Consider the following 27257-nt stretch of genomic DNA (forward strand, 5'->3'; position numbering starts at 1 on the left):
TATTAGCCACAAGAGTATAATGTAATAAGTTTTACTATTTTTAAATAAATGTAGAAAATCAAAGTAAATGAGAAATCACTCCAGGAGCAGTCCTACAATTTAGTTGTGTTTTAGTGAGTGGATAAGATTCTTCAGGAATTGGCTGCAAGTATTGATTTATAATTAATGTAGTCAGGCAATAAACAATATGGTGCCTTCATTAAGTTAATATGTCCTTAAAATCAAGTTTATATGATAAACTGTGCAATGGCTTATAGAGAGTGATTTCTTTGTTTCCAGGACAAATTATGAATATAACACTTAAGGAGTTTACTGTATAAATGGAGATTTTTAGTAGTGGCAAAAACATTTGACTGGAAACTGCATCTTTGTCTGGGTTCGGTCACTCACAAACTTGAAAACAGGAAATTCACTGAATTTTTCTATAATCCCATCTGTGAGAGTAGGAAATTTGATTAAATTTCCTGTAAGAAATTTTTGAAATCTTGGAGTGTACGGATTTTTCAACTCTTTAGTGTCACCCAACAGTCAGTCTCACTTCTGTGTATAAGCCATAGGATACATGCAAGCTGATCTATCCTTGTGGTTTTTTGTTTGTTTCTTATTAAATTTGCACTTTAGTTGTATGTGTATTCTCCAATGCATTGTGTAATTCAGCCTTTTATTATTAATTTCTTTTAGAATCTCAGTTCATGGATCTAAGCCTTTAAGTTTGTATGAAGGAGTTAGACCGTTTTTTATTTTTTTTTTGGTAATTTTCTTATAAAACACAAATCAAGTAATAGCTCTGTTAGTATGTACTCATGAAAAATCTGAAGTTAATTTTAAATGCACTTTTCAAGAATATTCTTTTCAAATACTTAGAGTATGCATTTTATAAGCATTTAAGGGAATCACATGAAAATAATTTATTTGGAAATCTTGTTGTAGTTAGTGGCTATGCAATGAATATTATGTTATTGAAATGAATTCTTCCCCTGTCTTTTTAATCTAGAAAGCAAAACATACAAAAACTAGTTAATCAGCTATATTTATGTATATATCTATACATATATTTTACACTAATATATAAAAATATGAAATATGGACTAAAGTGAACTTTTAAAAATAAATATTTATTTTAAGGAGTAATTATATTTATCAAAGAAATACATTTATTTTTGTTCCCACTTAAAATGTTTATATTTCTAGTAATTAATGTTTAAGTGCAGTTTATTGTTTTTAATATTTTTCTTAAATAAATTACGTTGTAGCGATTAAAAGGTATGATTCTAAATTTATATCACATTAATACTTGCCTTTACAACTATTATAGATTCAACTTTAAGAAGTATGTCATTGGCTATTGGTTACTGAATTATGATGCTCATATTTAAAAATCCACCCATCAACTTTTGATATTTGTCCTTGTGTTCTGGATTTTTAGTTTTTAAAATGACTTATTACTTGCAATGGTCTGATGCTATCATTGACCAGTATTTTAAATTACAACATGTGCTTAAGACGAAATTTATTGCTATAAACAGTGGGTGTAAACCCATATTTTAAATAGCCTCACTGATAATTATAAATATTTTTTGGAGTTTTTTTAGAGTTTGTTTGTTTACTATTTTTTTAACCTGGCTCCTATAGAGCTCCTATTAGACAGAGTGTTGTATTTCTTTTTCTTGTTTTCCACTTTCGTTTGTATAATTATTACTTTCTTCCATGGTGTTTTATCAGTAGTCTTCTGAAACCAATTGCCTATTTTCATTAGAGCTAATTTAATCAAAAGTAAGTATTGTAAATTCACCTAACTAGACACAATCACAGTACACTGATAACAAATGCATTCACTCCCCCATTTCCTGTTGCCCCTTCTCTTCCCATAGAATGCCTTATAAATATGACCATAATTTACTTATTTACATTCTTACTCTTAATAATGTTTATATAGTTCCATATATTATCTTTTATAAAAGTTTCATTTACTTTTTATATTTTAAGTGATACATAAAAATCGAGATTCTAATATTTTCTTCCTGCACCCAAATGGATATACACACTTTACTTTGTAAGCCGTTGTCCTAAGCTGATTACCCTGCTTCCACTTAAAGGCTCGCTCTTTTCTTAAGTAAATACAGTTGATAATAGTTATATTTACTAAGTTATAACCAACCTGCCTCCCTGAGATTAGACTCATGTGACTTTCATTGAAATTTCAGATGACCTCAAACTCTTTTTTCATTCACCAACATCTTTTACTTTCCTCTCACAGAGGCCTAGTGTGTTCGGTTGCAATGATGAAATACTGGCTCAAGTTCTTTACCCCTTCCTATAGCCACGTTTTCCCATCTCATTTTATAGTGTCCTCTCACTGAGAGTTGGGGTTACCTACTATACCAATTATCCATCAATTTAACTATGTAAATTGCTTTAGCCAATGGGCTGTTAAAACATATCACACAAGCACTAGCTTGGAATGGGCTTGTGCATTGGAGTTTGTTCTTTTGTACTTCTGCCATTGTCAAGAGAAAGAAAAGCCGGGTTAGCCCAGTGGTTTGTGAGGCAGGACAAGAGACAGTTCTTGCTGCGCTGAGTTGCTCCAGCAGCCCTACACAGTGACAGCCTAGATCAGCCAATGGCCACCTAACGCAGAGACCTATTAACAAGCTCAGCTAAGGTCAACTTGAGCCCAGGTGAGAACAACCAACTTCCAGCTTCATGACTTCTAAACTAATAATAAATGGTTGTTATTTTAAGCTCCTGCATTTTCTTTGTGTGTGTGTGTGGTTTTTGTTTGTTTGTTTGTTTGTTTTAATACAACAATAGCTAACCTGTATTAGCTAGTCTCTAGGTTTTACTGATAAAACTAGATTTCCTTTACTGGCATTTAAATGCAGGAGCAGAGGAGAGAACTCTACTCTTTACTCACTTGTACCCTGTGTTCACTCCTCAACTCATTGCATTCTGCCTTCTACACTCTCTACTTCTAAGCCGTTATTACCTTTTAGTAATGTTTGATATTGTTGATTTCTATATACTTCTTACATTTTCTTTTAGTTTGATACTTTTTTTTCCTTATACTTTGTGTGTGCTTCAGTGTGTGTTCTTCTATTGTTTCTTTTAATTTTCTAGAGTTCTTCCTTTATTTTTATTGGTTGATCATGTAAAGTCCAATATGTTCTCTCTTCTATCCTTATAATTTTAATTCACTGCTAAAAACAATACAGCCTGGAAACATGTCCAATATTAGTAATCACAATAGGCATAAATGAACTGGATTATCATGAAAAGATGAAAATGGTCAGGTTCAACAACAAAAAAATCTCTTAAATGTTCAATGAATTGCAAAAAATTATTTTATAGTGTCTAATATCTTATTATAACTGCAGTAAAATCAAACATTAATGATGAAATATAAATGAAAGAAGCCAATACATTTGGAAATATAAAAACACAGTTAAAAATGTTTTCTATGTAAAGAAAAAGAAAAGCCATGATGGAAATTATAAAATAGCTTCAATTGGACAATAAACAGAATATTGTTAATTAAACCTTATATACAACTATTATAATAATGGCTTTGGAATTTAACTATGGATGGGTACATAATAAAAACAAAATAGAAATCAGAAACAGATCCATACCCATATGGATACTGTATATATTATAGAAATGCCATTGCATATGTATAGGGAAAAAATGAACCAGTCAATAAATGATGCTGATAAAGCTAGTTTTCTATTATTAGAAAAAAAAGTTGGACCTTGATCTCATATCATATACAATAATACAAGATGGATTTAAGGCCTTCATGTAAAAGGCAGAGCTTTTATATCCATTGAAGAAACATGGGAATATGTTTATGATATTTTGGATATCTTTAGTGTGATTCTTGTTAAGTTGTATATTCTTTAAGAAAGTGTTAGTATAGAAACTATATAAATAATTATCATAACTTTGTAAGAAAATGACAGACAACCTAAAAGGAAACTGAGTAGATTAAGTGAACAGACAATTTATAGAGGAGAAAACTAGAATTTTTAACAAACATGAACATATATTATTTGTTACTAATTAACAGAGAAATCCACATGATTACACCATGACCCCTCTCACACTAATCATGTCTAAAATGAAATATTCTGTCTCTACTAAGTTGTACGTAAAGAAGAACATTTATCTACTTCTAGTGAGAATGTAAATTTGCACACCACTTAGGATTTCAATTGAAAAACGTCTTGTTATTTTGAAGATGCACATACATGAAATTCCAGTGATCTTACTTATAGATTTAGTCTAGGGCAGTGTCAGCATACTACAGCCTGTGGGGAAAAAAAGGCTGTCAGCTGCCTTTATTTGTAAACAGTTTTATTGGAACATAGCCATGCTCATTCATTTATGCAATCTATGGTTGCTTTCACATTGCAGTGGCAGAGTTGGATAGTTGTGATACTAACAATATGGCCCACAAATTCTAAAATGTTTATTGACTAACCCTTAATGGAAAAACTTTGCTGACCTCTTGTCTAGAGTAACTCTTCTTATACCTTTGTATTACAAGTGTTGAACAAGAATATTTGTAGCAATATTGCTTGTGACAGTGACAAGGGATAAGGAAAAATGACGATGATATTGTGAAGTTTGTCTTCCAATATAATGCTATAAAGCAGTGAAAATAAATCAGAGGGCTAGATATATTGCCATGAGTAAATCTCAGCAAAGTAGCTAAAAGATGCAAGTGTCAGAAAAATATAGAAGGCAATATACAAGGTATGATATACATGTATATCAATGTTTATAATGTGACTCTCTCTCTCTCTCTCTCTCTCTCTATATATATATATATATATATATACACACATATATATATATATATATATATATATATATATATATACACATATACACACACACACACACACGTACACACAAACACACACTAAATGTGAAAGTACATGTATGGGAATGGTATACACTAAACTTAAGATACTTATTTCCTTGGGGACAAGGGGACTGTGATTGAGAAGGGATAAACAGAAGAGGAAGGGCTTCAATAATATTTGTGATGACATTTCTGCTAGGTGATGGTTACAAGTTGTTTGTAATATTCTTTACACTCTTGTGTATGTCTGAGAAACAAAAAGAAAATAAGCACAAATGAAAGCCATGGTTCCTTTCTTGAGGATTTATAAACTGTTTGGGAGGCAGAGAAGCAAATGTATAATTGCAACAGATGATGTTGAAAGAATGAAGAGCCCTATAGAAATACAAAGAGAGCTGGCTATGTTTTTTTTTGCAGGTGTTCAAGGGTCTGAGGCAGGTGGAGAACTTGCTCTATTTGAGGAATGGCAAGGAGTGGGGATTGTTGCAGTTGCCTAGAGCATAACATGAGTTTGCATGGTGAGGGTGGGAGAAAAGGACTCAAACTATGTTAGATAGATTGGCAGGGCACACCTTGGGACACTGTGAGCCCTCAAAGATGAATAATAATTCTGGAAAGAGTTTTTAAGAAACTTAAATAATTCTACAAGTAAAAGCAAACAACCTCATTAAAAAGTGGGCAAAAAACATGAACAGACACTGCTCAAAAGAAGACATACAAGCAGCCAAAAAACAGATGAAAAAATGCTTCACATCACCAATCATCAGAGAAACGGAAATCAAAACCACAATGAGATACTATCTTATATCAGTCATAATGGCCATTATTAAAATGTTAGAAAAAACAAACAAACAGATGCAGACTAAAGTGAATACTTACACACTGTTGCTGGGAATGTAAATTAGTTCAGCCACTGTTGAAAGCAGTCTGGAGATTTCTCAAAGAACTTGAAACAGACCCACCATGCAACCCAGCAATCCCATTACTGGTTATATATCTCAAAAGAAAATGAATCGTTTTACCAAAGAGACAGATGCATGCATATGTTCATTGCAGCACTATTCACGATAGCAAAGACATGGAATTAATTTAGATGCCCATCAGTGACAGATTGGATAAAGAAAATTTGGTTCATGTACATTATGTGATGTTAGGAAGCCTTAAAAGAGAACAAAATCATAGCTTTGCAGCAACATGGATGCAGCTGGAAGCCATTATACTAAGTAAATCGATGCAGTAACAGAAAACCAAATACAGCATGTTCTCACTTTAAGTGGGAGCTAAACGTTGGGTACTCATGGACATAAAGATGACAGCAATAGACACTGGGGACTAGAGCAGGGAGAGAGGGAGGAGGACAAGGGTTGGAAAATTAATTATTGGGTGATATGCTAACTCTCTGGATGACAGTGTCCCAGACTTCAGCATCACACAATATACTCATGAAACAAACCTGCACATATGCCCCCATATCTAAAATAAAAGTTGAAGTTATGAAAAACAAAAATAAATTAGTAAAATATGTCATTAAAAATGTAAAAAAAAAATCACCTGCAACTTCCTGTTTGTAAACTTTAAGTATTTCCTGTGTGGTTGACCTCCAGGAAATGACTGTCATATCAACAGCTTCTGAAACAGATAAAACATACCCTCATCTTACAGAAATGAAATATAGAATTTGAAGTCTTATAAAAAGTTTTAAAATTCATTAATTTTGCCTGGAAAAGTAAGCAAGAATCATATGTAGTCACGTTAGGCTAGTATTTGAGGAATCCCAGCTAAAAAAAAAATACTACATGAAACTTAGAGTGCAAAGACTCATCTCTTTGTTCATTATTTTTTAATTTTAGAGTTCCATTTAATGTTTAGAGTTAAACATTAAAAAAGATAACTAGATGATAGTGAGTGTGGATAAGGTTATGGAATATTCCTTTAAGGATTAACAACCCAGAACCTCTGTTCATTTCCTACTCACATGCCATTACCTAGGATTTTCACTTGTTAGTATCATCATAGTTTCAAGTTTTGAGGGATCACTGGGATTCATGTATTTGATTCAAATTTGTACAAATGATTTTCTGTTTTATAAGTATATGGCCTTTTTAATCTGTTCTTTTCTGCAAACATTAATTTAGTAAAATTGGCATCACTGCATTGTTTATTTTCAAACATGTAATGACTATGGTTTTGTGCTCAAAGGACAGTTTCTGAACTTCCAATCTCAGGTGTGTAATTGAACATTTTAATTATTTATAGCATGTTTATACAAACATATATTGACAAAAAAATTAACATCCAGTGGATTGTAAATAGTATTTACAATCGTGCATTGTGTATCTCATTTAAAATGTATACATTACCTTAAGAAAGATAGGGTAAAGATAGAGACAGAGGTAAGGAGAGAGAGAGAGAAAGAGAGTTCCACCTAAGTTAAAATTTGGAGAAAAATAATAGAGGACCTGATCACTAGTGGGTCTGTAACAATATTTTAAAGTACATTTTAATATGAGGGAGTTTCCCTGCAAGATAGTCATAATTGATGTATTCTAAAAACTTGTAAAGTGCTTGTATTACAACTAATTTCATAAATAAACTTTATTGAAATTATCTCCTAAGACAGTCTTGCTAACATTATCATGTTCTCACCATTTTTTAGGATTAAAAAATAAATATGATAATTTACAGTTTCTTTGGCAACAGGAGATGATGATTCATGCAGATCTGACAATGTGCTTAAGTGTAGTGGGTTTTTTTTTCTTTTTAATTTTTAAAAATGTTGTTTATTTATTTATTTATTTATTTGCTACTGGGAAAGCTGCCTACTCATTTTTTCTTGAAATAGGCTATTAAAATAAATCAACCAGACCCTGCCCAAGCTTATCCCCTCTCCAAGCAGTTCTAAACTACAGGATGCAGTGGAGCAGTTTGACTGAGACCTTGTTCAACTAAAAGAGGCCAAAGTGATATTTTTTCTTTTCAGAGGAATATATAGCTAATAGTATACACAGACATACTTTATCCCATAGTATGTGGCAACATGTATTGATAAGACAAAGGAGTAATTTTTCTGATTAAAAATGTTTTTCTTTCAATATAGCTCGCTCTCTGTTTAAATTAATTAGAATTTTATTTTGTTGGAATTTTATAGTGTCTTGTGTGTACAACATTTACTATTTTCAAAGAAATTATATTTTTTATTTCAGGAATATACAATTGATGTTTTCTTTCGACAAAAATGGAAAGATGAACGTTTAAAATTTAAAGGTCCCATGAACATCCTTCGACTGAACAATTTAATGGCTAGCAAAATCTGGACTCCAGATACTTTTTTTCACAATGGGAAAAAATCAGTAGCTCATAATATGACAATGCCAAATAAGTTGCTTCGAATTCAGGATGATGGGACTCTACTGTATACAATGAGGTATGTTTTTAGATTTGATGTGATGCATTTATATACTAAGAAATTTTCGTGTATTAAACAACCAGTCAATCTATCTGCCAGGTATTAGCAAAAGTTGAGTGTTTTCTACCAGATTATTGAAGTACCCATAATATGCTTTGCAAATGTTTTGATTTTAAAAAACTATATAAAATAGCATTTATGAGTTTGAGTCTCATCTTAGTTCTTTAAATGTTAAGAATTGCCTTTATTATTATGAATTGATGTTTTTGGTTATTCTTCACATGATGTTTTTATTAAGTACAGCTTTAGTAATATGACTTGAATTTTATTTGTATTAACATACAGTTTTAATATCTTATCAGATATCCCATCAAAATTTTTGTTATTTCAGAGTAAGACTTTATTTATTTATTTATTCATTTATTGAGACGGAGACTTGCTCTATCGGCCAAGCTGGAGTGCAGTGGTGCAATCTTGACCCACTTCAACCTCCGCTTCCCAGGTTGTAGCGATTCTCCTGTCTCAGCCTCCCAAATAGCTGATATTATAGGCATGTGTCACAATGCCATGCTAATTTTTGTATTTTTAGTAGAGACAGTGTTTCTCCATGTTAGCCAGACTGGCCCCGAATGCCTGGCCTTAAGTGATCCAACCACCTCGGCATCCCAAAGTGTTGGGATTACAGGCGTGAGCCTCCATGCCCAGGCTAATTTAATATTTTAATTTTCCTTATGAAGTTACTCCAAAGGAAAAATAACTATTTTAAATTCAGAGAGAAAGCTTTATTTAATAAGGTTTACAAGTATATTGGATACCATAAACATGTACTAGATTGAACCATATGAAATTGCCATTTTGTAATTCAAAAAGTATCCTATAGCATTGTTTATATGATTTAAACTTTAATAAAATTTTCTTGCAGAATAGTTGTTGATCCTAAAACCTATTACATCTTAAGCATATTCATGAATTAATTTTGTAAAATAAGTTACTTGTATTATATAAGAAAAAAATCACAAATCTAGTAAGATTATGTGGAATCTAAAGCTAAAATGTTTCATAAAAGATTTAAAACAGACATCTGACATCAGCGTTATATGTAGACAGAAACACGTATTCCAGTTATTTGATGTGTTGTTATTTCATAAGTGCTAGATTTCGGTTATGAAAGTTATTTAAAACGGGACAACAATACAGTCCTATGCTATTTCTGATCTTCAAAGAAAAATTTCTTGAGGACTCATTACTAAATTGTTCATTGCCTAAATGGAAGTGCTAGTTAGTCTTTCTGCCTCTGTTTCTCTCTCTGGATCTTGCAATGTATTCAGATGCAATGCCCCTGTGGACTTTGTATGTTGATCATTTCTATGAACGAAGGCAATGAATAAAACTTTAGGGTTTAAATAAAATGCAGGCACAGGACACATAGAACTTTGGCATATATTGTCTAAGGTTCTATTTAAACATTCTCTTAGAATTTAAGCCATAACGAATTGTGGTCATATTTGTTTTGCTCATTATAACAGATTTCTCTATAAATTTTATTTAGCACCTGCTATATTCACTTTGTCTTTACATGAAATGGAATAATTGAAAGTTTGCATTATATCATATTTTCTATGACTACTCTTTGTTGCAATCATGTAGATACAGAAAAATATATATTTAACATTCGTAATTTGTGTTTATAATTTATCCAACAATCTAAACTTGATAAAGTTATTTCTAGGAAATGCATCTGTGTATGTATTTATATCTAGAATTGTGTGTATAACTGTGAATATATATGCAGTATACAGTATTAATTCAGAATTCATATATGTTGAAGGGAGCTCCTCTGAACTAATATTGAATCCTTTGATCAATTTTACTATATGTTTGTTGATGAGATAATGGAGACAATAGCATTCTTTTAATGATAGAGTATTTTTTGTCCTTAAGATTTCAAGTGTTAATCATGAGCTTAATGAGAAAAGAGCCCTTCAAAATGAATATGTAATTTCTTCACTTCTTAAGAAACTAAAATGGCTAAAATATATTTTTAATTATTATTTTCATTTATACTAATAATTTGTATATGTCAATGTCTTCTGAGGCATCACCTAAACATGAATGAACAAAAGATTATTTAAATATTAATGAGCCTAATAAAATGCTGTGATGAAGACTCTACCTCTATCGAGTCTGTTGACAGTAATGACGAGTGATTTTTCTTGACTTACCAATATACTTAAACAAATGGTGGAATTTTGACTTTTAGGCTTACAGTTCAAGCTGAATGCCCAATGCACTTGGAGGATTTCCCAATGGATGCTCATTCATGTCCTCTGAAATTTGGCAGTTGTAAGTACAGGGATGAAGGTACATGTTTTGGGTCAATAATATCAGGGAAATTCAGCAGCACTGCTTAATTGTCTAGTTTTTTTTTCTCAAATTATGAGATGATTAACAATTGTCAATAAGATATGGAAGTAAAAGCCATGCTAATTTTCCTTAAGGAACATCTCTGAAATATTATTATAATTTAATCACAGTGTTAAACAATTATAACCTATTTTTACTGCTAATAAAGAATATCATGTGTTTTAGTACATGTGTAAAATTAGACCAGGAGTTCTTTGAAGTTTAGGACTGTAATTTACCTTCTTTTCCAAGTGCTAGAACATTAAAAACTCAAATGTTACTTTTTTATCAACTAAGAATGAACTGGAAAGTATAGATTCTGTTGTTTATTAAAGTGGAAATCAGCCTGTTGCAAATGACGTACACAGAAGCTTAGTCTGTGTCATTGTCTTCTGCTGTAACTAATGGAAGGATTTCTTTTTTTATTTCTTAAATTAAAGGAGATAATGTAGCTGCATTGCTACATTCTGGCACCTTCTATGTACATAGGACATTTCAGAAAAGGTTTTGTGCAGTTAGCTCTTCTTTAGGTCAGAGGGGTTATATCTTGTATGTCGAGAAGATGCATTCATACTTCCAGAATAATTGAAAAGGCAGAAGGTCAAATCATCTCCCTAGTCCCACATGACATTCTGGATAGGTTCAGCATATATCCATGAACACAGCTGAGCAGCGTCTCTCTTGTGTGAGGGTGTCCTATTGCCTGACCTTTTTAGAGAATGATCTTTCTGGCACCCTCATCTTTGTCCCTTCTGAATACCTTTTGACTTTTTCTTCATTGTTGAATAGAAATGCAGTACTCCCACCTGATTAAAACTATGTATCACTGAATGGTGTGCCTTCTCATAAACTGTATTAAGCAAAAGAAAACGGAAGAATGGTGGCTCATATGAATGCAAAACTCTCTAATTATTTTGATGATCCTACTTCTGTGGTACAGTAATTGAAATCTTGTTTGTTCTTACAAAAGGTGTCAGTTCTCAATTTTCTTTGAGAATCTCCTCTTTATTTAACTACAAAGTCTTCTTTTATTGTCATGGAAACCATAACTTCAGTACTGGCATTTCTTCCAACATTATTTAATATAGTCAATCATGTTATACTATGTAAACATGATGCTGAGAAAACCACAGCAGATGCAGCAGAGAAAGAGTTATTTCCATTACATAAGTGGCATTATAGAAAAAACTGAAAAGCCTTGATACCAAAGAAGAGATTAATTCAAGATGTAATCATGCTGTAAGAAGGACTTTTTTTTTTTCTTTTAGTCGACAAGCTATTGTTATTAAGTCATCAAATATAAGTGATGTGATGGATGTCCCAATTCTGAAAATGAAATAAGCACACTTGAAAATATTTAAATAATATTTAAAAATCTCTTATACTGCATCTATGGAGTGCAGAAATATCGCATGCTTGAGAATATAGTTTTCTGTACCCAGAAGGAGCTATGAGCAACAAATAAAGTTTGCTGCTAGGCATTTTTTGTTTAAGTAATTAGCACTAATTTTGTTTTCTTCACATTTATTTTCTGACACACTGAATAAACAATTTTATGTTATTTTATTGTCTTTGCCTGTAGTAGGTGCTTGATGCATAAGTATTAAAAGTATGGACACCAGTGTGGAACAATATACAAGCCAAGCCAAAGCTGACAATGTTGGCATAACAAAGTTTGGCAGAAGCAGCTGTGAATTTTTCTTTTATTCATTTATTCCTTCTTTACTTGAAAGCCGTCTTCTTCCCTACCCCCACTCCACAAAAAGATTGGATTTCAGGAACTTCGTCATTGTCCTCAATCAAAAGAAGCATTTTTTTCTGTGTGCTTACAATTTTAAATTCAGTCCTGTTTTGTTTTATTCCTAGTGCTGCACATCTTTGAATTTTTCCTTGTTGTTTAACTTGATTTTAGAATTTCTGAATGAAAGTCTAGGGATAATCTATTCATTAAACCAAAAGAAGCTGTAAATTGTCTTTCAGATTAAAAACTGATAGGTAAAAATATTTTTGAAATATTTTTCCTGGTTACCAAATATTAAGAATCAGTTGGTATACATCTGCTTAATGCAACAAGGACTCAAAAATGGGTTAATTAACACAAACAAGATTATTTAATGATAGCTTAATTTAGAAGTGGAATTCCTAATGAATTTTGTAAAACTGTCTTTCTCTCCTTTGATACTTTACTGAGAAACATTATTATGACCTCTTGGCTTATATGTGTGTTGATGTATATAACTCCCTTTATTCGGGAGAGGCTTTAATCTGCACTGCATACATTTTTGCTGCATTATTTTCACCATACACAGAATCTCAAAACTATATTCTTATCTAACTAATGAAGTGCAGTAGCTGCTTTTTCAAAAGACATATGAAGAATCAGTCACTTTCCTTAATAAACTCTTAAGCTCTTCTCTAGAGTTCCCTCTTCCATAGCAGTAAAGAACATAGTTAAAATATTATGACTTAATTTATTAATCTAGTGAGAGTGAATTGAGAATCTTTCTTCTGTATGTCAGGCACTATACCCGGTCCTGGAGGTACAGGCATGAATCAGAGTTGCTGCCTATCAGAATCTCATTAGTGCCTTTAAAATATCATCTCTTTTATAGGGTTTCATTTTTTCTTATTTATGTTTGAAAGAAACATTATAATTCAAAAGTGATGTCGTTCTACTTAAAAAAAAACTTCATAATTTATGGACAACTACAGAGTATTCTGGGGCCCTTCCGACGTAAATTAGATCACTTGATGCATCTTTTTGTTAAATTCTGTGCCATTTAAAATTTTATTGGAGAGTCAGAATATGTATTCATGGGGGAAACAAAACAAGCCACTTGATCTACAAATGAGTTGCTAGTTATTCACATTAGTAATGTTGCTGTTTAATTTTCTCAGTGTAATCAATCATTAATGATTAATGAATTGAAATTAATTAGAAAACTAAACCTTAGAATAATTAAAATTCATTCATATCAAATCATATGAACATTTCTCTGCTATTAAAAGTATATACATATATAAATATATACATATATATACATTTTTAGAATCCTATTTCAAAAATTGCTTCACATAATATAATTTAATTGTGAATGTAGGTGACTATATATGTAGTGGTAATGGTGTTTCACTGATACTGACATTTAGTAGCAACATTCAGAAAACCAGACAACATTGGCATTAGACAATGCCAAGTATGTCATTAGAAAACACAAACTCATAATCATATACTCTATTGTTACTGATGGTTGAGTGGAAATTGATTTGCAATCACAGACTTTATATCAATTTCAGAACCAGAGTCACCACAGTATGGTGCTATTAAAGTTAGGAAAATTATAGATTGCAGAGAATGAGATTTCCAGTGTCCTAGAGAGCTGGAGGTAGAACTATTGCCAGAGACAACTGGCCCTTTCTGTCCCTTAATTGGTAATGTGACTGTAATGTTGAATTTTGCTCAAGAACTAGAGGTAACTATACTTCTAAACATTCTCATGAGTAAAAGTGCATAGAAGTTCTTTAGAAAGTCAGTAGTATAGAAAGAATTACCTGTTATTCAACTGTGGGGGGGACTCTGCCTACATGGAGAGGTTATCTGTTCCGCAGTGGTGCATAGAGAGGTAAGAAAATGCCACTGCCAGAGAAAGGCTAAGACCAGACATGTTGCCTGCATGCCAGGTCTGAAGTCATCTTACTTCTGCTAAGTTCTTCATCCGATAAATCAGGAAGTTATGTCTGATCTGGTTGCATTTTTTTCCTCTTCCTGCCAATCCATAGTTAAACTGGGATGCTATGAATGTGTAGTCTAGGATATCTGTGTGCATTAATTCATTTTAAAATGAGCATGATTTTAAAAGGATTTGCAACTTGATGCAAGTATAGCATTATTATTTGTCTTACATGTTTGATAATAATTACTTTTTATTCTAATGAAATGCATTGTATCATGATAGCTAACTCATTTAACTCTTAACTAGGATACATTTATGTCCAAACATTAATATAATTTTGAATTATGATTTTTATCTTATGTGTGATTGCTATTTATAAATAAGCTAAACAGCTTATTTTACCACAGTGTCTTCATATGCTACCTTTGGCCTAAAGGAGATGTTCTAATCATCTCAGGGCCCAGGAATTGTAATAGATTCTAACAAGAAATTTGCTCTTCATCTTTCAAAGTGGTTGCAATAAATATACTGTCAAGGTCGTGATCATCTCTTTTGGTCCACTTCATAACTCTCATACTGAAGTAAATTCAAATGAGACATTTTTGCCCTAAATGTGACGTTTAAGTATTAGTATTGAAAGTATATAGTGACTGTATGATATACACAACCATTCGTGTAGCACTAGATTGATGGTTCTTATGAAAATGCTTAAAATATTATTTTTCCTGATTTCCTATAGATGCATATACAACTTCAGAGGTCACTTATATTTGGACTTACAATGCATCTGATTCAGTACAGGTTGCTCCTGATGGCTCTAGGTTAAATCAATATGATCTGCTGGGCCAATCAATTGGAAAGGAGACAATTAAATCCAGTACAGGTTAGTAAAATTCTTCTTAAAAAAAAACTGGTGCTTAAGAATATTAATAGGTTAAAGGACTTAGAAGTGTGTCAGATTGCTTAAAATCTTTTGCTCTGGAGGTCCAAGAACTAGCAGCGTAGGCTGTGTTTGGGAGCTTCTTAGACATTCGGAATCTTAGGCCCTACTCCTTATTAAATCAGAATCTACACTTTAACAAGATTCCAAGATTAATAGTTGCATTGAAGTTTGAGAAACACTGGCCTAAAATGCACTATGTATTTGCAACATATGTATCTTCTCAAAGTAATAAATTTTAATTTTTACCTTTTGACAAGTGATTTTTTTTTTTTTTTTTTTTTTTGAGACAGAGTCTTGCTCTGTTACCAGGCTGGAGTGCAGTGGCACGATCTTGGCTCACTGCAACCTCCACCTCCTGGGTTCAAGTGATTCTTCTGCCTCAGCCTCCCGAGTAGCTGGGACCACAGGCTCGCCACCATGCCCACCTAATTTTTGTATTTTTAGTAGAGATGGGGTTTCACTTTGTTGGCCAGGATGGTCTCGATCTCCTGACCTTGTGATCAGCCTGCCTCGGCCTCCCAAAGTGCTGAGATTACAGACGTGAGTCAGTGTGCCCGACCAACAAGTGATAATTTCTTTAGTGTTCTATTTTTTCACCCCTATTCTAGATAATTTATGATTATTCAACTTTTGATATTGATAATTACTACAGGCCCATGTAGAAAGCTGATTCCCTCTCTGAGGGCCACCTTCATTTAAAAATATTAATAAATAAAAATAAAAAGACAAAAAGAAACAGCTGTGTGGACTAATTATTGACATTTGGCAATAATTAAAACACAGGGAGCAGAAAGGAAGGTAGATATGAGGATTAGATAGAAGTAACTGAAGCAAATTAGCACAGACATAAAACAGTGAAAAATTCAGAACTGGCGATAGGGTTAAAAGTGGGAAAATGAGGGCCAGAATATCAGTCTTGGAGATGTGGCCAGAGATCAATACTTTTGGAGCCAGAGAGCGCTGAGTTAAAACAATCAAAACAGAGACTTGAGGTTTATACCAGAGGGAATGAGGGGCCTAACCAAGTAAAATAAACCATTGGCAGAGAGCATTTATGAATTCTGAATTCCTTTGGTCAATAAGCATGACTTAGAGAGGAAAACAAATACAAATTGAACATCTCTAATTTGAAAATATAAAATCCAAAATGCTCCAAAAAAAAAAAAGAAAAGGAAAAAAAAAAACCTTTTTGAGTGCTGATATGATACTCAAAGGAAATACTCATTAGAGCATATTATATTTTATATATTTTGATTAAGGATGCTCAATTTGTAATAATGTAAATTTTCCAAACTCTGAAAAATCTAAACCCTGAAACACTTCTAGTTCCACATATTTAACATAAGAGGTATTTAATCTATACCATATCATGGGATGTGCACTGCAGGTTTTTTGATACTAAAATTTTCTTTTAAACACTCATGCTATGCTAAGGAGGCTTTTAAAGGTGATATAAATTTTCTGACGTATATGTGATATATTATTTTTTTAAAATATCAGTTTTTGTTCTACCTCTGATCCCTTCTATTTCTTAAATGTTCAAACTATTGACTATTACTCTTTGAGCTTCTTAAATTTTTCTTCCAGGTGAATACACTGTAATGACAGCTCATTTCCACTTGAAAAGAAAAATTGGGTATTTTGTGATTCAGACTTATCTGCCTTGCATCATGACTGTCATTCTCTCCCAAGTTTCATTCTGGCTTAACAGAGAATCTGTGCCTGCAAGAACTGTGTTTGGTGAGTGAATATACACTTTCCAGTACAGCACATTATATTTCATAGCACACTTTCAAAAACACTATCTCTCTTGATCCTCAAACTAATTCTTTGTAGTATATGGGGTGGGGAGTATTGTTTTTGCCTTGTAGCTGAGGTAGTAGGCTCAGAGTGGTAACATAGTGCTATGCTGTTAGTAAGGGATATAAGGAAAAAAGAGTACTCAGATATTCTGAAAACACACTTAGACTTCTTTCTGTTAAATCATACTGCTGTTCAACATTTGTCCTTACTATATTTATATAAGGAGAATTTTCTTAGAAGTTTTGATTTACAGTCTCACTATCATATTTCTAGGCTTTCTATATTTTTCTGTTGTTTTTAGATGAAGAGTGATTATCTTACAACTTTAAGTTAGAAACAGAGGTAGAAAGGGAGGGAAGAAGAGAGACCTCATTCACTTTTGTTAGTGTTTGATTTTCTTGAATAAAACTAGGGAGGGGAATTTTTAAATTTAGAGTATGGAATTCCATATAGCTAGACATTATATGTTTGTTTTGGTTTTGTTTTGAGATGACTAAATATATTAGTACTTTAAATGAGACAGAGAGAAGCTGGTGCAATGCCTCATGCCTCTAGTCCTACCAGGTTGGAGGCCAAGACGGGAGGATCCCTTGAGCCCAGGAGTTGGAGACCATTCTGGGCAATATGGCAAGACCCTGTCTCCCTAAAAAAAAAAAAAAAAAAAAAAAAAAGTTAGCTAAGCTTGGTGGCACACCTATAGTTGCAGCTACTTGGGAGGCTGCAGCTACTTAGTTGCAGCTACAGGAGGATCGCTTGAACGTGGGAGATTGAGGCTGTAGTGAGCTGTGATCATGCGGTTGCACTCCAGCCTGAGTGACAGAGCAAGACCATGTCTCAAAAAAAAAAAAAAAAAAGAAATGCCATGAGTTTATTTAATAACAAAGTTCATTTTCTTGATTGAAACCATGCAGAGGAATTTGGTTACTGTTTTTTGGATATATACATATATAAATTGGGCCAAGCACGTTTTGTAACAAAGTAGATTACCTTTGTGTGTTTAGTCCACTCTTTCATTTAGGAAAGTTTTATTGAGGACTTGTTTTGTTAGATACTGTACCAGGCCCTAGAGATGCAAATATGACAAAATATAGTCAGTGAATTCAATTACTTGGTATAATGGATGGCACTGTATAACCAAGAAGGGTAATAAGGTAAAGATCTTGTAAAAGAGGCATAGAAAAGTTATCATAGAAAACAGCAACATGGATCCTTCCTAGAGCTGAGTAAGTGGCTGAGTTACCATTTGAACTGAGACTTGGAAGATGAGTTGGAGTTTCCCAGGCCGATGAGATGGGGCAAGAATCCTACCTCAAAAGAATAGATTGTGCAGTGACATTAAGGGATGAAAGACAATGGTATGTTCATTGAAAGGGAGCTGTTTCAGTGGCAGTGGAGATATAGATAGAAAATAGTTTGAGGCCTAGATGAGAAGGGACTTACAGGTCATCGTAATGAAATGTACTTTTATCTTAACAGGTTATACCAAGTCACTATGGTGTTTTGGACCATAACATGTCTAAAGCTGTCAGAACAATGCCTAGCATTTAATAAATGGTATATAATTGTTAGCTATCCTTTTTCAAAACCACTTTGTTGAGGTTGATTGACATGTAAAAATCTGTACATATTTAATGTTGATTGACATATAAAAATCTGTACATATTTAATCTAGTTGAAACAACTCTTTCAATTTGGGGAATAGAATACATCTGTGAAACTATCACTACCATCAAAGATATAGAAGTATTCATTACCTCCCCCAATTTTTCCCACCTCCTTTATTATTATTGAGTTGTGTGGAGGGAGGAAAGGTAAGGATACTTAACATAAGATGTACTCTCATCACAAATTTTAAGAAGACAATACATTGTTTTTAGCTGTAGCCACATGCTGTATAGTAGATCTCCAGATCTAATTTATCTTGCTTAACTAAAGGTATTATTATTATTATTATGAATCTGATCCTATTTGTACTTTAGAAAGATATGACATCTTTGCAGAGGATGAATTGAAAGACAGAAATTACAAGAGGTACGGGAAAAGTTAAGAGGCTACTAACATAGTTCATATGAGAAATTATTAGGTTATTTTAAAAGAAGACAGTAGAAAAAAAGGAAGAAAGAAAAGAAAAGATGTTTGAGAGAGAGAATCAATGGATTCGGTGAAGATATGTAACAATCATAGCAAAAAGAATAATTTAGGCTAACGTAGAATTTTTCTTGGATAATTTAAGTGGATAATGTTGCTATTAATAAAAGAAAACATGAAGAGAGAGGGCAAATAGGAAAACTGATTGTAGTTTGAGTTATGTGTATTTTGATGTTCCTTATACTATCAATTTGATGTTCAGTAGACAATAGAAATAAGTATCTGGAACACAGATGAATAGTAGAAACTATTGATAAATATGACAATCATTAGTGACAAGATGATAGAATTTGTAAGTCTAGAACTTATCTCCAAGAAAAATTAGGTGGGTGAATGTGAGATCAGAGGTTGGAATCTTTAAAAATCCTAAAATTGCAGAATAAAAACGATCTAATTGGAATGACCAGAAAATAAGGAAGGAAACCAGAGGATGACAATTTTCTAAAAGGAAAAGATGTTAATTTCAACATCTCAAAATGCGCGTGCACGCGCGCACGCGCGCGCACACACACACACACACACACACACAGAGATCCATACTGAATATATGATATCAAATGTGCATCGATAAGTCTAAAATGCATTGAATCCATTTGACTAGTAGAAGGTTACCGATCTTCAGGAATTAAATTAGTAAAGTTGCTTTGGACTGAAATAGGATTGAAATTGAAATAAGAAATAAGAAAGGAAAAAAGCTGAGTATATAATCAACTTGGAAGAAGAAAAAGATTAAGACAACTATACAGAAAGGTGAGTCATTGTCATCATTATTATTGATACATAATTATTAACATGAAAATTTGAACAACATGGGGAACTACTTTATAAGAAGCCACATGCTATGCATGTTGCATACTTCCTTACTTATTGTTTTCCAACGAAGTAGATTATAATATGTCTTTTTTTTCTTTCTTTTTTTTTTAATAATATCTCTTAGGAGGAAAGAAATGAGGCTCTAAAATTTTAGGTATCTTGTCTAAGACCTTAAAGCAGAGCTTTACTCCAAGGCTTAAGTTCCTTAAATTACATATGCTGCTGTCATGACTCTCCTTTAAGCAGGAGGGATCAAGAAAGAGTAAGAAAATTGAACATTTGTATAGAAGAGGGAAGAATTTCAGATGAACAATTACATAAAGAAAATACTTGGAATGTGGTTGGGTTGACCAAAAAATAAAAAAAATTAAAAAGAAACCCAATTCTCCAACACGTAATAAGCAACGCATAGCAGACTTTGTTGGTACTTTCCTCTTTCCAAATTTTTGTCTGGCTGTTTAATAAACACATGTTTTTTTCAATCTTAGAAAAACGTTTTATATTATTACATTATTGGGGAATAAGTTTGCTTAGAGACTATGTCACTAACTAGAAACATGATTCAAATGGTAAATAACCTCAAGGTATTATATTGAGTTAAAACTGCAACCTAGTTGTGTAAGATTAATAACAAAACCATTTAGCAGACTAGATTTGATGGGAAAATTTTAGAAAGAACTACACAAACACAACATGCATCAGAAATAAAGGAGTAAGAAGAGGAGTGAATGAAGAGGATAGTAAAAAGAGCAATTTTTTTTTTTTTTTGAGACGGAGTCTCGCTCTGTCACCCAGGCTGGAGTGCAGTGGCCGGATCTCAGCTCACTGCAAGCTCCGCCTCCCGGGTTCACGCCATTCTCCTGCCTCAGCCTCCCGAGTAGCTGGGACTACAGGCGCCTGCCACCTCGCCCGGCTAAGTTTTTTGTTTTGTATTTTTAGTAGAGACAGGGTTTCACCGTGTCAGCCAGGATGGTCTCGATCTCCTGACCTCGTGATCCGCCCGTCTCGGCCTCCCAAAGTGCTGGGATTACAGGCTTGAGCCACCGCGCCCGGCCAAAAGAGCAATTTTTAAAAAGTGAATGCGCCTACATAAATTTCTTTTACATTTCAGGAATAAAAACTTTAAATCAGGATATGTCTGCCAAATCAAATTTAACTTAGGGTTACAAACATTTGTTTGTTATTACAATGTCACTTATGTTTCCTTTGTACTAATATTACACATGCTTATAATCTATTTATTCCATTTCATTACAGAATATTTGAAGCATTTCACATGGTGCTACATAAGTTGATTATTTTCGAAATAAATGCTTTGTTCAATATTTTTTGCTCAGTGAACTAGAAGGTGATATTTTCATGACCTATAATTGAATTATGTAGAATATAATTTTAATATTAGTAATTAGGATATATGATTCTAATAATCATATATATGTATAATGTATGATCTTTTAAAAACTGTACATTTAAGAAATAATATGCCCTCACTATATTTAGCAATTAAACCTAGGCATTATACTAGAATTTTATAGAAAATTCCAAGATAATTATAGTCTACAATTTTAGTTTATACACAATTTTCAATGTGTGGCACATACAATATATTAATACACTAATATCTTCACTTGTTAGTGTCCTAAACGTTTCTTAAAAAGCTCCCCTTTCCTTGTTCTCTTTTGGTGCTTTATAAATGCGTATATCATGGCAAAAATTAAATTTCATTATGGTAATTCTCTTTACACGGATTTCTCATTCTCCAGTCAGAGAGTTTCTACACACAGTTATTAACATAGAGCTTAGGACATTTTAAGTGCTATAAAATATATGATAAATAAATGACAGATAAGTTGGTGGAGGGACAATAAAGTGATCTATAGCAATGGACAATCTCTCCAAATTAAACTCTCCAAATGAACAATATCAAAAAATTAGAACAAGTTCAATTCTAAGCATCATCATATGTGTTTCCACTATTGGGAGTACAATAAAACAAAACAAAGCCCACATACACCCATACATATACAGAACTATAAAGATTGTCTCTGTAAGAAAAACACATATTAAGAGTTTTAAAAGAACACATAGGAAATGTAAGCAAAGAACATTAATAAAATGATGAGCACAATTACAAAGAGATAATCTTGGAATAATAAAATTGAGAAACAAGAAAACAGAAGAGACAGTGAAAGAAAAAAATTACAACGCAAAAACAGCAATTACACATTCTTCTCAAATGAACATGAAACATATTTTAGAATAGGACTTATATTAGGCTATAAGGAATTCTCAATAAATGTTAAAAGGTTGAAATAATACGAAGCCTCTTCTCTCAACACATTGGAATAAAGCCAGAAGCAACTGTAGAATGAAAACTGGAAATTTTACCCATATATGGAAATCAAATAACACACTCTTAAACAACCAATGGATTAAATAATAAATCACATGGGAAATTATAAAACTCTTTGAGGGAAATTAAAATGAAAACACAGCATACCAAAACTTACGAGATGCAGTGAAGTCAATGCTCAAAGGAAAATTTGTAGCTATAAATGCTTACATTAAAAAATATGGAAGATCTCAAATAAATAACTTTACGTTCTAAGGGAATAAAAACATAAGGACAAACTAAACCCAAAGGCAGTAGAAGAAAAGAAAAAATAAAGATTAGATCAGAGGTAAATGAAATCTAGAATTAAAAAAAAAATGGCATCAACAAGACCAAAATTTGGTTCTTAGAAAATATCTGCAGAATTGACAAATCTTAAGTTAGATTGCCTCAGAAAAAGAGAGAAAAATCAAAAACTAAAATCAGAAAGTAGGACATTACTCGGGATTATAAATAATGATATCACACCAACACGTTAAATAATTGTATTAGGGTTCCCTAGAGGGACAGAACTGAGATATATATATGTGTGTGTATATATGTATATATGTACATATGTGTATATATGTATATATGTACATACGTACACATGTGTATATATGTATATATATGTATATATGTACACATATACACGTACATATACATATATACATGTGTATATATACACATATACACATGTACATATATACATATATACACACACACATACATATATCAGTTTATTAAGTAGTATTAATTCACATGAACACAAGGTCCCACAATAGGCCAACTGCAAGCTGAGGAGCAAGGAGAGCCAGTCTGAGCCCCAAAGCTGAAGAATTTGGAGACTGATGTTTGAGGACAGGAAGCATCCAGCACAGAAGAAAGATGTAGGCTAGGAGGCTAAGCCAGTCTAATCTTTTCATGTTTTTTCTTTTTTTTTTCTTTTTTTCCTGCTTTATATTCTGGCTGCACTGGCAGCTGACTAGATGGTTTCTACCCATATTAAGGGTGGGTCTGCCTCTCCCAGTCCACTGAATCAAATGTTAATCTCCTTTGACAACACCCTCACAGACATTCCCAGGATCAATACTTTGCATCCTTCAATCCAATCAAGTCGACAGTCAGTATTAACCATCGCAAATCCACCCCTTGTCAACTTGATCCCGTACACATCTCCTGAGATCATACATAATCTTCAAATTACGACAATAATAAGGTCATAATTACACCTAAGTTAATACAACTGTCTTTTGTACAACTGGAAATGCGCCAATCCCCAACCCAAATGCGAATACATCAAGTTAACAATATGAAGTCAGTAAATCTTGTGTCACATGATAAAGGAAAATGAGAACAAAATGAAGGCATTTTCTTTGTACAGGTGTATACATGCACAAACATTTTTAACAAAAGAAAGAGGAAATAGTCATGACAATGAATTCCTTGTATCTGCAACTGGTCCAGTGGTCATAGTTGGTATTGATGACTACCTTCTTCTACCACCCATTCTGTATTTCCTTTGCCTTCAGCAAGCACCTCAGCAGTGTTTTTTGTTTGTTTGTTTGTTTTTTGTTTTTCTGGTGGAGTAACCCAAACCTTCATTCCTGAAGTGTCTGGGCCATTTGTAGTCCTGCCAGGGTTGGGTTGTTCTAGTTTCCCATTAACTTTAATGACAGGACATGGTAATACTAAGAGATGCCCTAATGGATCTGCTGTATTACTTGCATGCTCTTCCTTACCTCTGTTATGGAGTAGTAGACTGATTTCATTTTGATAGATCCCAGCCAATAACGTAACTCCTTTCTTAGTCTGTTGACTTAAAGATAGCAGGAACCCAAAGTGTCTAGGTGGCAATCTTAACTTGTAGTTTAAAGGAATCATTGATGTGTCCTCTGGTGCCAGCATTCCTCCCTCTGGAACTAAGATCTCTAAGACAGCAGAACGTAATGTCGTGGGAACAAGAAGCAAAAATTTTGCTAGTGGATCTCTAGGAGTGATGGTGAGTGGTACCACTTCTACTTCCACCCCTTGATTCCTGGACTCATGAATCCTGGCCATGGGAAAAACAGTATCTTATATGAGATGCTCATTCAGAGCATGCATGGTCTTCTGGAGAACTTTGCCCCAGCCCTGCAAAGTATTGTCACCTAGTTGGTTTTGTAATTGTGACTTCAAAAGGTCATTTCACCGTTCTATCAATCCAGCTGCTTCAGGATGATGGGGAACATGGTATAAACAATGAATTCCATGAGCATGAGCCCACTGCCTCACTTATTTAGCCATAAAGTGAGTGTTTTGGTCACAGACAATGCTATGTGGAATACCATAATGATGGATAAGGCATTCCATGAGTCCACAGATGATAGTCTTGGCAGAAGCATTGCGTGAAGGATAGGCAAACCCGTATCAGGCATAAGTGTCCATTCAAGTGAGAACAAACCTCTGCCTTTTCCGTGATAGAAGAGGTCCATTATAATCAAACTTCCACCAAGTAGTTGGGCTGATCACCCCGAGGAATGGTGCCACATTGAGGGCTCAGTGTTGGTGTCTGCTGCTGGCAAATTGGGGACTCAGCAGTGACTGTAGCCGGGTCAGCCTTGGTGAGTGAAAGTCCATGTTGCTGAGCCCATGCATAAGCTCCATCCCTGCCACCATGGCCACATTGTCCATAGGCCCATTGGGTAATGACAGGCATGGCTGAGGAAAGAAGCTGGGTAAGGTCCATAGACCAGATCATCATATCCACTTCATTATTAAAATCCTATTCTCCTGAGGTCACCCGTCGGTGAGCACTCACATGGGATTAAAATACCTTCACAGTTGTTAACCACTCAGAGGGGTCCATCCACATACCTCTTCCTCAAATTTCTTTGTCACCAATTTTCCAATCATGCTTCTTCCAAGTCCTTGACCATCCATCCAAACCATTAGCTACAGCCCATGAATCAGTATATAATCGCACGTGTGGCCAGTTCTCCTTCAATGCAAAGTGAACAACCAGATGCACAGTTCAAAGCTGCCCACTGGAAAGATTTCCCTTCACTGCTGTCCTTCAGGGATGTCCTAGAAAGGGGCCGTAGTGCTGTAGCTGTCCACTTTTGGGTGGTGCCTGCATATCATGCAGAACCATCTGTGAACCAGGCTTAAGTCTTCTCTTCTTTTGTCAACTGATCATAGGGAACTCCCCATGAGGCCACTGGTGCAGGCTGGGAGAGAGAAGGCAGGGTGGCAGGAGTGAAGACCATGGGCATTTGAGCCACTTCCTCATGTAATTTACTGGTGCCTTCAGGACCAGCTTGAGCCTGATCACATACATATCACTTCCATTTGATGATGGAGGGCTGCTGTGCACGACCCACTTTATGTCTAGATGGGTCAGAAAGCACCTACTTTGTTGTAGGCAGTTCAGTTTGCAAGGTGAATTGATGACCCATAATCAAATGTTCATGTTCTACCAAAGCCCAGTAATGGGCCAAGAGCTGCCTCTCAAAAAAAAAAAGTAGTTATCTGCAAAAGATGGCAGGGACTTTGCTCCAAAATCTTAGAGGCCTCCCTTGTGATTCACCTATGGGGGCCTGCCAAAGGCTCCAAGCAGCATCCCTATCTGCCTCTGATACCTCAAGCATCATTGGATCTACTAGGTCATATGGCCCAAGTGGCAGAGCAGCTTACACAGCAGCCTGGACCTGTTGCAGAGACTTCTTCTGTTCTGGACGCCTCTCAAAACTGGCAGCCTTTCAGGTCACTCAATAAATGGGATGGAGTGACACACCAAAATGAGGAATGTGTTGTCTCCAAAATCTAAATAGATCCACTGAGAATTGTGCCTCTTTCTTGGTTGTAAGAGGGGCCAAATGCAGCAACTTTTCCTTCACCTTAGAAGGAATATCTCGAAATACTGGACTCCTAGAAATTTTACTGAGGTAGAAGTGCCCTGAATTTTAGTCAGATTTATTTTTCATCCTCTGGCACACATGCGTCTCACCAATAAGTTCAATGTGTTTGTTACTTCTTGCTTGCTGGTTGCAGTTAGCATAGTGTAATCAATATAATGGACCAGTATGATATCTTGTGGAAGCCAAAGTGACTAGTTTCTCTCTGAATAAGATTATGACACATAGCCAGAGAGTTGATATACCCAACGTAGGAAAGTAAAGGAGTGTTGCTGGCCTTGCCAGCTGAAGGCAAATTGCTTCGGGAGGGCCTTATGGACAGGAAGGGAGAAAAAGGCATTTACTGAGTCAATGGCTGCATACCAGGTACCATGAAATGTGTTAATTTGTTCAAGCAATGAAACCGCATCTGGTACAGCAGCTGCAATTGGAGTCATCACTTGGTTAAGCTTATAATAATCCACTGTCATTCTCCAAGATCCATCTGTCTTTTGCACAGGTCAAATAGAAGAATTGAATGGGGATGTGGTGAGAGTCACCACCCCTGCTTATTTCAAGTCCTTGATGGTGGCACTAATCTCTGCAGTTCCTCCAGGGATGCGATATTGTTTTTTATTTACTATTTTTCTAGGTAGAGGCAGCTCTAAAGGCTTACATTAGGCCTTTTCCACCATAATAGTGTTCACCCTACCCGTAAGGGAGCCAATGTTTGGGTTCTGCCAGCTGCAAAGTATGTCTGTGCCAATTATACATTCTGGCAGTGGGAAAATGACCACAGGATGAGTCCAGGGCCCGACTGGACCCACTGTATGTCAGACCTCAGTTAAAACTCCATTAATTCCCTGACCTCCATAAGCCGCTACTTTAACTGGAGGACCACGTGATGTTTTGGATCCACTGGAATCAACGTCAGCTCAGAGCCAGTGTCCAGTA

The 27257-nt window shown here is 34.2% G+C and overlaps 1 protein-coding gene across 9 annotated transcripts in view; it reads left to right on the plus strand.

The window, feature by feature from the left end:
• Positions 1-27257, plus strand: part of LOC105487682 (gamma-aminobutyric acid type A receptor subunit alpha2) — a 153467-nt gene that overhangs the window by 72783 nt on the left and 53427 nt on the right. For all 9 annotated transcript variants that reach the window (XM_011751216.3, XM_011751214.3, XM_071093651.1 and 6 more), the window contains 4 exons: positions 8071-8291; positions 10534-10616; positions 15090-15233; positions 16881-17033. In XM_011751216.3, the coding sequence (XP_011749518.1) occupies positions 8071-8291; positions 10534-10616; positions 15090-15233; positions 16881-17033 (601 nt within the window). The remainder of the gene's footprint in view (positions 1-8070; positions 8292-10533; positions 10617-15089; positions 15234-16880; positions 17034-27257) is intronic.

The sequence above is a fragment of the Macaca nemestrina genome, chromosome 3 (genome assembly GCF_043159975.1).
Source record: "Macaca nemestrina isolate mMacNem1 chromosome 3, mMacNem.hap1, whole genome shotgun sequence".
In the NCBI taxonomy this organism is placed as follows: domain Eukaryota; kingdom Metazoa; phylum Chordata; class Mammalia; order Primates; family Cercopithecidae; genus Macaca; species Macaca nemestrina.